The sequence below is a fragment of the Agelaius phoeniceus genome, chromosome 2 (genome assembly GCF_051311805.1).
Source record: "Agelaius phoeniceus isolate bAgePho1 chromosome 2, bAgePho1.hap1, whole genome shotgun sequence".
NCBI classification, from domain to species: domain Eukaryota; kingdom Metazoa; phylum Chordata; class Aves; order Passeriformes; family Icteridae; genus Agelaius; species Agelaius phoeniceus.
The window spans coordinates 34,190,423-34,203,574 of record NC_135266.1 but is presented as its reverse complement, the minus strand read 5'-3'; the positions used below and the strand labels follow the sequence as shown (position 1 = coordinate 34,203,574).

The 13,152-nt window shown below is 40.2% G+C and overlaps 2 protein-coding genes across 3 annotated transcripts in view; one reads left to right on the top strand and one right to left on the bottom strand.

Moving 5' to 3' along the window:
• The window catches only part of PPP2R3B (protein phosphatase 2 regulatory subunit B''beta), a 45,866-nt gene extending 39,757 nt beyond the window's left edge, over window positions 1-6,109 (top strand). For both annotated transcript variants that reach the window (XM_054628213.2, XM_054628214.2), the window contains 5 exons: window positions 65-154; window positions 850-1,025; window positions 3,752-3,870; window positions 3,955-4,061; window positions 4,823-6,109. In XM_054628213.2, coding sequence (XP_054484188.1) covers window positions 65-154; window positions 850-1,025; window positions 3,752-3,870; window positions 3,955-4,061; window positions 4,823-4,967 — 637 coding nt within the window. In that variant the 3' untranslated portion in view covers window positions 4,968-6,109. The remainder of the gene's footprint in view (window positions 1-64; window positions 155-849; window positions 1,026-3,751; window positions 3,871-3,954; window positions 4,062-4,822) is intronic.
• Window positions 6,110-7,290: 1,181 nt separating this feature from the next.
• The window catches only part of LOC129134800 (cohesin subunit SA-2-like), a 57,902-nt gene continuing 52,040 nt past the window's right edge, over window positions 7,291-13,152 (bottom strand). Inside the window, exons 30-33 of the mRNA XM_054654479.2 lie at window positions 12,071-12,261; window positions 10,805-10,979; window positions 9,787-9,871; window positions 7,291-8,277 (exon numbers count right to left, since the gene is read on the bottom strand). Coding sequence (XP_054510454.2) covers window positions 8,269-8,277; window positions 9,787-9,871; window positions 10,805-10,979; window positions 12,071-12,261 — 460 coding nt within the window. The 3' untranslated portion in view covers window positions 7,291-8,268. The remainder of the gene's footprint in view (window positions 8,278-9,786; window positions 9,872-10,804; window positions 10,980-12,070; window positions 12,262-13,152) is intronic.

Genomic DNA, 13,152 nt, shown 5'->3' with positions numbered 1-13,152 from the left:
GCTTAGTAAAAGCTAGGTGTTCTCTAAAATAAATTTTCTGTCTTTTTCCTCATTGACCTCCAAGAGGTAGAAAAGCACAAAAAGATGGGAAGATTAGCTATGCTGATTTTGTCTGGTTTTTGATATCTGAAGAGGACAAGAAAACACCAACTAGGTAAGAATGAATTTGTTCCAGCAGAAATAAAGACTGATTTTGTTTTTTCCAGTCCTTAAATGGGGACCACTGATGAACAGCTGCAACTCTAATGGAAGAAGTTTAAACTATAAAAACATGAGTGGAAAACTGGCCCAGTTCTTTACATTGTCCTTGTTTGTCAGTGTCTCCTGTTGTAGCTGCAGAAGTCTAATTGAATGACTTTTAAGAGGTTAATTCAATATTATTGTTTCATAAGTTGTGTGTGGCCTGTTTATGAACAGGGCCATACGTTAAGGATGTTGCAGCTGTTTCATGATGCCAGTGACTCTGGGAAGCTGTGCAGCTTCTGTATGGTACTGATGAGAAACCTATCATGTGACATGTCACTAGCTTGTTCAGTATGGGAACATACCCAAAATACTGAAGTTGTCATGTACAATTCAATTTTCCATTGTCTCCCTTGATTTTCTTTTTTAATGTAAAACTATGTGTTTTAGTCTTCTCCTTCACACCATTAACACATGAGTTTTCAAATGCAATAATGGATGGTGTAGCAAATACCAGCAACTATTACCACAGTAGCTGGTGTTTAATACTTTCCATGGATTAGTGGAATGTACTCTTAAGTCTAGTTTTGCCTTTGAAACAGGCAACATGAATTCTTGAAATTCTGTAGTAAGTTTGTCTCTTTGCTGTTAATGACTGAATTCCAGCATTGAATACTGGTTCCGCTGCATGGATCTTGATGGGGATGGTGCTTTGTCTATGTATGAATTGGAATATTTTTATGAAGAACAGTGCCAAAAATTAGAGAACATGGCCATAGAACCTTTGCCTTTTGAAGACTGTCTGTGCCAGATGCTGGATCTTGTAAAGCCACAACATGAAGGTAATAAACTCCTTTTCCATCTTTAACTTCTGTTTCTCTGGACTTAGGAATTAGTGCAGTCTTAAGAGCACTCAGTTGGTCATACAAATAAAATGCCTTGAGGTTGTCTTCTCACTGACATCTGTTAAAGCTTAATAATTGATTGGTCATCCAAGGGCAGGCATTTTTTCCATACTAAAATTTAATATGCTGCTTTAAAATTCCTTGTCAGCTTTCATTTTGTGATTGTAGCCACATTTAGACTTAAGTAAAACCTTGTCACTATCTAGCTGAGGTGAGGCTCTCAGGAAAACCTCTTGATGGTTCACTCATTTCTCACCTCTTCCAGTGCTCACTTGAGTTTCTCTGGAGGGAACAGTTTCTAAACAGTGTTTGTCTCTTAGGCCAGTATTGACTTTGGTTACATTAGAAGCCTAAGCTGCCCTTAGGAAATTCATGACAAGGGGATTAAAATTAACAGAATAATGAACTTTTCTGAGTTTTTGTCTATTTTTCACATTTGAACTTTCCTTGACCTGCATTCTACTCTCCTGCATTTGACATGGTATCATCTTTAGCTGATAAAACTTCAGTTTACCTTTTACACTTGAGAAAAACTTAAGAATACAATTATGGTTAGACAACCAATTAGTAAGTCAGGTTTATTGCCCACTTTCTTTCTAGTATTAAGAATATTTAAATTACAAGAAATTTTTTAAAGACGCTTGTCATTTATTGAGATGGGATTTTTTGCATGCTGAGAGAATTGAAATGGCTCAAAATTAGAACATAAAGCTTGATATTTTTATTTAAATAAGTTAAAATGGATTTGCTTAGTGAAAGCACATCACTAAAGGCAGATAAAAATTGTAAATTAAGAAGGAATATTAAGTGTGATTCATCTGAAAGCTCCATCCCTGATATCAATGGAATGAAGTCTTAGACCAACATTCTATAATGCATGGGGGCTAGGGGGCATTTAAAATGCAGTGAGCCAAGCTCTGAGAAGCACATTTATGTTTTATGGTTGCTCACAATCACCTCCTGAACTCAGAAGTTCCCTTCCAGTCTTATGCTTCTGAAAGGCATTTATAATAATATTTCTGTTCTGAATTTAAAATGAAACAAGATAGATGAGATACATCAATGTCATGAGGATGATAAAAGAAGGCTATCAAACACAACCAAGATAAGTTATTCAGGGTAACAAAAATGAAAGCCAGTTGAGAAGGGTTGGGGTTTTGTTTTTTTTTTTAGTATAAACTGAATTATGTTTAAAAGGTGGATTAAGAAAAAAATCTGGTTTTCTAATACAAAAACTAGCAGCATAACTGATATTTCACTTTGTAGCTTCGAAACAAAAGAAGACACTTCCATAAAGTTATGGCTAAACTGTGATACAGTTTCTATATAGAATGCTCTGTGTGGAAAAAGCAAGCCTGAATTTCTGGAGACCTGAATTAATTACTTAAATTTTACTCCTGTTTTGTTGGTGTTTGAGAGACAGTGGTAGGCATCTACACAAGTGTTACGTGTCTAAGCTCCCATTGCAATAAATGGAAACTGGAGCGCAAATCAATGAACCAAATATAGGAGTCTAACTTAAACTGGGAGCTTATGTAACTAGGATTCAAATCATTTGCTTGCTTGTGGAGAGCTGCTGCCACTTGAAATGGCTCTGTGCACCAGCCATCTGTGTGGGTCTGACAGATAGGGCACAGGTGCCACGGGGGATTTGTGTCCTCCTCCAGTGACGAGCCAGCAGAACACACTGGGGCCCTTCATGACAGATGCAAGCGTGGCGACCATGTACAAATGGGATTTGGATTTTGCTTCCCTGTGATGTCCTTGAGTTACACTTTGTTAGAGGCTGGGACAGTATGCTGAAGAATACTATTCAAAGTCTGGGTTTTATTGAACTCTTCCATAACATCTTCAGTTAGCTCCTATTTGATTAACAATGGAAGATTATCTGTATTCCAGGTGAATCAATAAAGGGGAGTTGTAAGGATAGTCATCTGTCTTCCCTTGTGTATCTCATATTTTTTAGCCTTTCTGCAGAAGCTTCAATATTCAGCTTTGAAACAGGGTAACATTTCTGAGCAACCTGACAAATGCTTCTAATGTTTAACGCATCCATTGATTTGAGTCTTTAAAGTATCACACTATAAAAATCAAACAAAACACCTCTGAGCATTTAGCTTTCCTCTCAAGTAGTAAATATTGATCAGACTGGACAAGTGTGGCAACCTTGACTCTATGAAAAATTCATCTGTATGAAGCATAGTCACACACTGTCATGTCTGTCATACATTTGTCTGCTCAAGTCAGGGAAGAGAGAGGGCTGCTGCCATAGGAGATTCCTACTTGCTACCCAAGCACTCCTTGGGAAGGAATGGCTAACTCACTAGAGACTTCTATCTTTGAGGAAGCTTAAACTAATACCTTAAATGATTTTTAATAGCTGAGGGATGTAGACTGCATCTCACTTCAACATTCTGACAGGCTGTGGGATATGACAGCCACAGCAAGGAAAAAAATCTGAATGATTTCAAGTTTTGTACACTTTGAAGGACACATCTCTAGGTATGTATTTCATCTGTTTGCATCTCTCCCATTGCATTGAGGATCAGTGAGAAATGTTGCTAAGCAGTGATGACTGAGTAATGATAATGTACCTTTTGATTCCTCCACTTTTGAGATCTAATAATTTTCTCTCTAATAATCTTATCTCATAATCTTTACAGGAAAAATTACTCTGCATGATTTAAAGCAATGTAAGCTGACAAATGTGTTCTTTGATACTTTTTTCAACATTGAAAAATACCTTGACCATGAACAGAAGGATCAGTTCTCTATGTTGCGGGTGAGTATGAGACTTTGAAAGTCTTTATAGCTACATGCTTAGCAATTAATACTGTTTTGTCTAACATGCAACATGATTGTTTAGGATGGTGAAGGTGAAAGTCAAGAGGTCTCTGACTGGGAGAAATATGCTGCTGAAGAGTATGATATCTTGGTAGCAGAAGAGGCAGCAAGTGAGCAGTGGAACGACGGGTAAGAATGCAGCAGGACAGTTAATATGAATCCTCTCTACTAAAGTACAGCCTCACCACCACTATAATTCATTTAATAAAAGAATAAACATGTCCTTCCCAAAACTCATATTCTAAAATATGCATCTTTTTATAAGCCCTTGTTTTTAAATTCATAACTTGGTGAATTGAACCTTCAGATGACTTTTGTTTTCTGTTTAAATTGGTGGTAAACTCATGGGATAAACTCAAGGTGCTACTCTATTTTAGTGTGCACAGTGGAGTCTTAGTATTTAACTCTACTTTGCCCTATGTCTTTCTCTGAAAAAACAGCTGATGAGCACATAATGCCTTTATAAATCAGTTTTAAAGAACAAAAACGCAGTATCTAAAGCTCATTCTCTGCACAGTCCTGTTAAGTAGATGGAAACAACATGATGAAATTCAGTAGTATTTGGGAAGACATGCATGAATGTGAGTCACTCTAACCCAAGACCTGGTCAGTGGAGCACTGTGTCAGTGTGTGCTTTGAATCCTTTCAGTAGAGCTGCATTTCATACTGGAAAGTTCAGCATGTGACAGGAGAGAAAGCTAACTTAAATTCAGGGAATTATTACAGAACCCTGATGCTGTTGTGGTTATGCTTATTATTAAATATTGGCAAATATGTTTTTCCTGCAGCTGCCTTGTTAGTGTTCCAACATTCAGGCACTTCTTGGCATAGTTGGACTCTTTCATTTTCTTTTTCTTCTTCTTTTTTTTTTTTTTTTTGTCTGCTTCTAGGTATGAAGCAGAACTGAGTCCTGTAGACCATCAGAAGGCCAGTGTTCTAAAGTATCAAATGGAGAAAAGACCATTTTTTGAAATGCCTTCCCATCTGGCTGATGTAGACTTGGATGAATATGGCTATGATGAGGATTTTGAATAGAGGTTACTTATGGTCAGCCCTTGCAGAAGAGAAGGGACAGTCTGCAGCAGGTCTGCTACACACTGACACGTTTCAGTGGGGTTTCTTTCCCTACTGAAATGTATCAGTGGGAAAAGAAACACTTTCTTTAGTTTTGTGCTAAAAATATCTAATCACTACACTACCTTGTAAGCAAAAGAAATGCATTTATATGGAATGATGAGATTTTTGTATTTATTCAATAGTTTATTGTTTGTAAAATAGATTAAAATATTTATTTTCAGATGTTGCATAATTCCTTTTTGGAAGAATAACAATATTTGACTTAAGAGAAAAGTAATCTACTGTTTTTATGAGAGCTGTATAATTCTCTTTAAGCTGATGTGTAGTGCACTGACCATCTCCATCTCACCTGTGAACAGGTATTTCTGTCCTGGTATGGGAGGTAAGGAGACAATTTACACCTGCAGTGTGCTTGTGCTCATAGACAGCCCTCTTTTAGGTTTTATGCCTTGGCAAGAAAGAGATGTGACAATGAGTGCACAGTTCAGCACTCATTTACAAGCAGAGTTTTGTCTGACAGGCTGTGCATATTAGTAGAATACACTAAAGTGAACACCCAAGACAAGTTGTTTTTCTTTTCTGTGTAGTCCATGTTTGCCCCAACCTTAATTTTGCCCTTTTAAGCTTGAGTTTCTTTGTTGATGTTAATCATAAAAAGATTATTTAACAGTGAAGTCTGAGTGTTCATACTTGATCCAAAATGGGGGTGTTAATTCATGCAGAAGGAACCAATTTTTTTTTTAAAATCCTTTGTATAAGTGTTACTTGATCAGTGATGTGCACTAATTTGTTGTGGGCATTCAGTGCTTTTGTCTGTCCTCCCCTTTGCTTGTTTGCTATTGACACATTCCATGGATATTCATCAGTGTCACAGCAGCCTGAAATTGTTGCCTCACTCTTAACTGTTAAACAGGTTTTGTTGGGAAAAAATGTACAAAAAGATGTAAGTTATTTTTTTGGTTGCAGTGTAGATCTTTTAAAATGTTTAGAAAACATGTTTGTATTTTCAAATAAAGATTTTCATACATGTAATATAACAGATGTAATTTTTACATACCTCACACAATTCATGTCTTGCTAATAAAGAGCCATTCACCACAGGATGGGTTACACAGGTATGCAGTCTGATTGGGTAATTACAACAAGCTGCATATGCAAAGCAGTCAGCCTCTAGCAGGTTTTTCTTCATCCAGAAGAGTATTTGCTGAGCAGCTGGGAGAAACCTGTTGTACTCAACTCCTCACACCAGCTCCTGCACAAACCTACACACCTGTGTATCAAGAAACTCACTACTGAAGTGCTGGTGAACCTCACTGAGGGAAACTCAAGTAATTGTAATACCATTTGAAGGATTTTGGTTAATTATTCCAGTTTTAATACAGACTCACCAATGTCAAAGTTGTCCAGGGCTGGCTGGATCCCTTTCACTAACTGCCCATGGTTTGGGGCCTTTAAGCAGTAAAGATACACAGCATTTCTGTGATGCTCTGGTCCCTCAGGGAAAGGATGACCAGCTGGCATTGCAGAAGGTGATCCTGAACATCTGTTACACTGCAAGATACCTACCTTAAAACTTTTCTCAAGAAGGGGGCTTGTAACTGGACAGCAAACAGCCACAGGCTTTCCCAGGATGCAGTGACACATCGGTCACACAGCACTATGGTGCAGGGTCGATCTCTTCTCCAGAGCCTGTAGCTGTTGTTGCCACTTTGTGTTTAATGAAGTGCCTGTTAAATCCTGCTCTCTATTATACTTGTGCTAACCAAGTCCTTTCCTAAGAAGAAATCCTTTTTCCTAAAATATGAGTTTGAGGATTACTGGACCGTGCCTCTGCAGGGTAATTACCATCCCAATCCCACTGTTACAGAAATTAAAGTATCCATATGTTTGAAGTGGTTCCAGGTATAACTGTTTTCCTAGTCAGGCTGTATTCTGCCTACCTGGTGTGTCCTTAGGCCTAGATCCACACATCATCCACAGATGGATGAGGGGAAGCATCAGTACCCCAGTCCAGGTAGGGGGAGTTACTGATGGAGGAACCTGAGAACCACCTCCCTTGTGTCAGGCTGCACACATGCACAAGGAAAATCATGGAGTCACTGTGGCCACTTCAGTGTACCCAATACCTGGGCAACACTCATGGCTTTCACTTCCATCTTCATGGGAACTCCCTGCTCAGCCTGTGGAATAACGCAACAACTGCAAAGGCCAGCACACATTTGCTGCCATTCTTTCTCCATCACAGTGTGGGAGTATCACTTACACATTCAGTACTAGTGGATAGCAATAGTTCTGTAGTTTATTTTACATAGTTACAATCCAAAATATATATATATAAAAAATAAAGCCGATATGATTACTGCAATGTACAATTCCAGGGAGCAGTAGAAGGGTCAGTGAAAGCAGCACCCCAATCCCCAGCCGACTGCCACTGAAACACTTGAGTGACCATCATTTGCAAATTCTTAATGCAACAACCCTCTATTTTTGAATGGCCTTATTTACAGTCTATTTACATTGTCTTTCCAGCATTTTTCCAAGTAAACACCACATGATCACTGTACAAAGGATTTCCAGAGGAAAATAGTCAGCTGGTCCATTGTTTGTTTCTTTGATACTCTGAAGCCTTGACACAGGTTTTCCAGGAACATGTCCTGATGCTTACAGACCTCTAAACACATTGTTCTAAGCAATGGAATTCAGAAATACTTTCAGATGATTGATCCAGGTTTTCCATTTTACAGGTAGGAAATGCACTTGCCATCAGCCAGCAGGTCCCAGCCAGCAGGCTCTTTTCTCCCCTGCACTGGGTGCAAGGAAACACACAGATTTCCATTTGGTTATCTTAAACAGTGAAAAACAGGCCAGCAGAGCACTGCCCCTATGTGCTTCAGACAAGCTTGTCGCACCTGGTTCACAGTGTCTTTGATTCAGTGTTTGTCAAATACCCTGATTCCAATCCTGCAGCTGTGAGCTTTTCCAAGGCAGCATCAAGGATGAGGATGTAGCTGAGTAATGATGCTCAGAAGGCCCAAGCCTAGAACTGCAGCAGCCACCTCAGTAATGCCCACAGCCAGCAATGGTGAGAAATCAACCACAGTGCTACAAACTGGTTCTGGGTGGAGGCCCATGGGCACAGAGACAACCTGACCCACGTCTCCTGCCACCGCAGTTGATGCTCTCATATCACATTGACGAGTTAAATAACTTGCAGAAAAAACACAGCATGTGCTTCACTTCTCTTCATCCTCTCAGTGTCTTAACTGTCCTACATCACAAGAAAAAAGAGATTAAGTCAGTGCTCTCCTCTGAAGAAGATGTCATGTAAGAGCCTATAAGGAATCAGAATAACAGTGTAGCATCAAACCATTCAGCAGCTTAGCCATAGAGCCAGCTCTTAAAGAGCTACAGCTTCCACAAAAAGAAAGAAGCATTTCCATACCCTAAAAAGCCCAGAAAAGGCACAACAGGAAAGGCACCATACTGCCTAAATAGTGCAATTTCTGTATGGCTTTGATCTTTGTCCATGGAGTTAAATTCTTCTATTATCTATCTTCAGTAGGAGCTGCTTCAAGTACATGGGCCAAACTGTCTACATTTTAACATGCATATAACTGAAAGAAAAGGTAGAAGTCCCTTTTTTTTCCTTCTAGTCCTCTTTAAAAATTAAAGCCCACCATATGTTAAAAAAACATTGGCTGAACTTTACAGCAAAAACTCATTTAAAAAGACAAAAATCATGCAAAGTCTGAATGTGGTGGTTAGATCCCAGATAACCAGTCACTGGAATTCAAGGAGTTGCCTGACTCACTGCAAAAATACTCTCTGCCAAACACTGAGTTATGTTCTGAAGTGCAGATAACAGGGAAAAACCTGAAGGAACTGCTCAGCCCCCTGTGGTGGCTGACACAGAAACATTTAGGAGGCAGAAGGGTTGTGATTAGCTACAGGATAAACCATGGCCTTTCTTTCCCCTCCACCCCTTTCCTTGTACAGCCACTCCACAAGACCCTGCTGTCCAACATCCTGAGTCCTTGCACTCCACTGGCCCAAAGGGCTACAAGTCCTTCCCTGCTGCAATGAGCCAGTCCAGGGCTGAGCTGAGGCCAGGCAGACAGCTGCAGCTCTGCCAAACTTGGATCCCAAAGGCAATCAGTGCCCGTCAGACAAGCCCCTGGCTATGCTGGTTGCCACTCCAAGCCCACAATGTTCTCATGCTTCCCTTCAAATCCCCAGTTTGTTCGGGGACAATTTAATCTGCCCAACAGCCTTGACTGGAAAAGGGCAAGAAACATGGGATACTCCAGCAAGAGCCCAGGGCTGTCCAGTGACACATTCTGAGTCTTTCAATCCAAAGAGCACAATGCAAACACCATTTCTGAAGCAGATATTCCCTGCAGGCCACACAGCAGTGCCATCTCTGCAATGTGTCAGTAACACGAAGCAACTGCAGCAAATGGCTCTTAACAAGGAAGCTTCGCAGTATGGGGAAAAAGAAAGGGGATCCTCCTCTTAAGGTGACATTGAATCCTTACAAATGACCTAAGGATGTCTTGATACTACAATAAGGATTGCCTCTAAAATGCAGATTGAGCTGAAGGAGGAAACTACAGTTGCAGCTGGAAAGGGAAGAGGGCATCCTCCTTTTCTCATCCTGAAAAGGGCCACAAAAGAGCAACCCCCTTTGCTGCTGCATGGCTACCCAGGAGACTCTGACCTAACATTGACCCACCTCAACTATAGCTGTGCTCAGAGCTGGAAAACCAGCCAGAATTACCTGGTCTGTACCAACAACATCAACATCTTCTATTGTGTCTTCTGGACCCTCCTCAGAGACATCTTCTGTCTTAACCTCATCTTTGCTGGAAAAAAAAAATAGCTAAGTCTTGAGATATCTCATAACAGAGGTGAACATGGCAGGGTATTTCACATAGTAAGATCTGCTGCTGATATCCATGTAAGGTAGCCTAAAGTTACTGGCCCAGGATTTCCCAGTATGAAACAGGTTATGCTCTGAGGAATTTTCAATAAAGCAGTTCAGAAACAAAACACTGGTTTGAACAGGGGCTAACTTCATGTTTAATAATTTGTTCTATTTTACTTGTATTCTCCTGGTTCATTTAACAAGTGTCCCAAAACCTGGAAAAGCATCATCTTCCCAGGATTTGTGTTTCACCTTTTAACCTACTACCTCAATAAATGAACTGAATTAAAGGAAAATACTTCGACTGAGCACTTTGATTGCTCAAAAGTAGACTCCAGACTCCTTATTTCTACAACACCTCTCTCAAATCCAAGTTGTGTGGGGCTTCACTGTGGCATGTCTGCATGCTGCACACCAACACTTCTCTAAAAGAAAGCCACAGGGTACACAGTGGTTAACAGCAGATCTGCAGAGACAAGAATCCTCTTTCATTTCCAGAGATGCAGAAAACACTTATTGTGTGGCTGCAGCAACAGGCCAAGAGTAACCAGCACCATAGATCTCCAATCTGGACACAGGAAGTGGGACAGGGAACTTTCCTCCATCCTTGTCTTTTTCTCTGCACACCTGATATTACTTCAAGAAGGCACAGAAGCCCTGTGACAGTGGCAGGAGAAAGCAGCAGATATAGATACTGGACTGAGGAAACAAAAAAACCCAACCTGTCCTTGGGACACAGCCCATAAGAAAGACAGGAGGGGCACACATTCTGAACTCACAAAGTATTACAAAAAACCAGAAGGTGGATAGGGAGACCTCAAGTGCCAATGCCAGAACAGGTGAAGGAGCTTGTAAGACATCAAACTCTCACCAGTATCTTCTACGCATCCCTCCTGGACAAAGGAATGGCAAATGTTCCTGCAAGTGCATCTCCTGAGATTTCAGCCTCTTTCTGCTTTTCCCTGCTGCAGAGGACAGCTGGGAAACACACTGCTGTTCTGGGGCTTTGCTTCCTGCTTCAGTCTGGCTGGTTTCAGGCACAGACCCTGCAACAGAGAGTGAACACAGTCATTCTTCAGCCTCATCCTTAGAGGTCCTGAGATGGACATTTCCAGTATGTTCCCCACAGCAGAGAAACAATTGGGCCAAGCTCAAAAGGACATCTGGAGCAAAGCATTCCTTTATTGAAAGAGACAGCTAAAAGCCACTTAAAAGAAAATCCATTTAATTTGCCCACTGGTCATTTTTGCAATCTAGATTTATGAACTTGGCCCTGGTCCATAACTGCTATCAGTACTGCTGAGTCTATATAATGCTCAAGAAAGCAGCGCCTTTGGGGATACAAAGGAACAGGCTCTCTGAAGGCAAGTCACTAAAAAGAAGATTTATGAGAAAGAATGAGAAAGAAACCAAAGGACACTGTGGGAAAATTTCCTTTCCTCCACATACTCCTGCACATGTCCATAACACTTAGCATTTTTATTAGCAATTGTTTTCATAATAGCTTTATTGCATTTTAACTAAGTCCCACCATATCCATACAGTGAATACTTCATTACAGATTGGCAGTCCATAAATGCTGCCAAAGGCTGGATGCAGCCCATCTAAATACAATTATTTAAGGTAGGAGTATAATCTTACAGGCTCTCTAGAAATTCACCAGAGAGAAAAACCCTAGAAGATGATTTGGCCCAGATAATCTGGCCTGAAGATCTGAATCGACTTCTGGAAATACTTCTCCTGTCTCAATTATCTACAGGGCCTAAAGCAACAATGTCCTAAGTTAACAATTAAAAGCAATCAACCAAGTCTCAGTGGCTCAGACAAATGCCAGATTTTAGTATACAGCAGAATTCAGATAATCTTGAATTCTCCTCACTCGGAGTCCTCAGCCCAACCCTATTGCTATTGAGTGATCAAGGGACCTGTAACAACAACAAAGCTGAAGGCAAAAACCACACTTCAAACTGGGAAGTCCACAACATCCAACACACCATGATACTCTACTGCTAATGCAAAACATTAAATATATTTTAGCATGTGCAAATTTGCTACAGCTAAGCAAAATAACAGATACAGCAGTTTTTCCAGACAGAAAAAAAAATACAGCTGATCAAGAACTAGGAAGTTTTCATACCATTAGACAATTTCCTTTTAAAAGAAGATGTCTTAGATGAGCCCACAGGGGGCCACTCTCCCAAACTGCCAAGGACAGAGCTCTCCTCATCTTCATTTGACAATAAAGAGTTTCTGTACCAGACCAAAGGCTGCCATTTGTCTCCTCTGCAGGCCAGTGGCTCTGTTATGTACCTCTGTAAGTAACTGTACCTAGAACAAAAACAAAAGCAAGCATAAGAAAACTCATTATCCTTCCATTCAATATCTGGGGCAGGTATTACAAGAAAGGATTTTCACTTTATTCTCCAAAGGTGCAAACAGAACTATTGAAGAGAGGGCACTATTTTTCTGTGAAATACCTGACATCTCTGAACTATCTATTTAAAATGCAAACATCTTCAAAGCTAAAAGGGTGCTTGAATTTTTAGCATTAGAAACAACACATGATCCACAGAAATTACAAAACTACATCAGCTTCTATAAAGAGTTTCCTGTGCAGGGAATTGTGCCAATTGCTGCTGCCAGTAGCAACCTGAACAGAGCAGAAATTCTTCAAGGATTCATTTCTTCTGGTGGCCTTTTCTGCCTCATGGACACAAAGACCCCAGGCAAGAGATGCTCCCTGTGATTCAGTGGTACAGAAAACAGTACAGGTCAGGCAATGAGGGTTTTATACCATGAATGCCTGTTCTGTCAAAATTAAAAGAACAACCAATTAAACCACTTTTCTATATTATCAGCTCAAACTCAATCCAATTCTCTCACTAAAATGTCAAGTGTTTGCAAGAAGCAGATAACTGCTCTACAGTTGTGACAATACATGAGATGCGGGAAACATTATTTCAAATCCTTGTTCTGTCTCTGTCAGAGACAGAATCTCTGTCAGTCCAGAGATTTGACACTGGGCCTTCCTGAATCCCAGGTGAAGCTATCACCTTTCCTGGAGCAAAAAAGGCCATCTTCAAACACTCTTATTTGAAAAACAGGACATTTCCAACAAAGTCTTTCTGACTTACTTAATAAGAAAACCAAAGTCTGACTCAGGATTAGAAACCAGATATTCACCACATTTCAGCTACAGCTCATCACTTTAAAATCAAG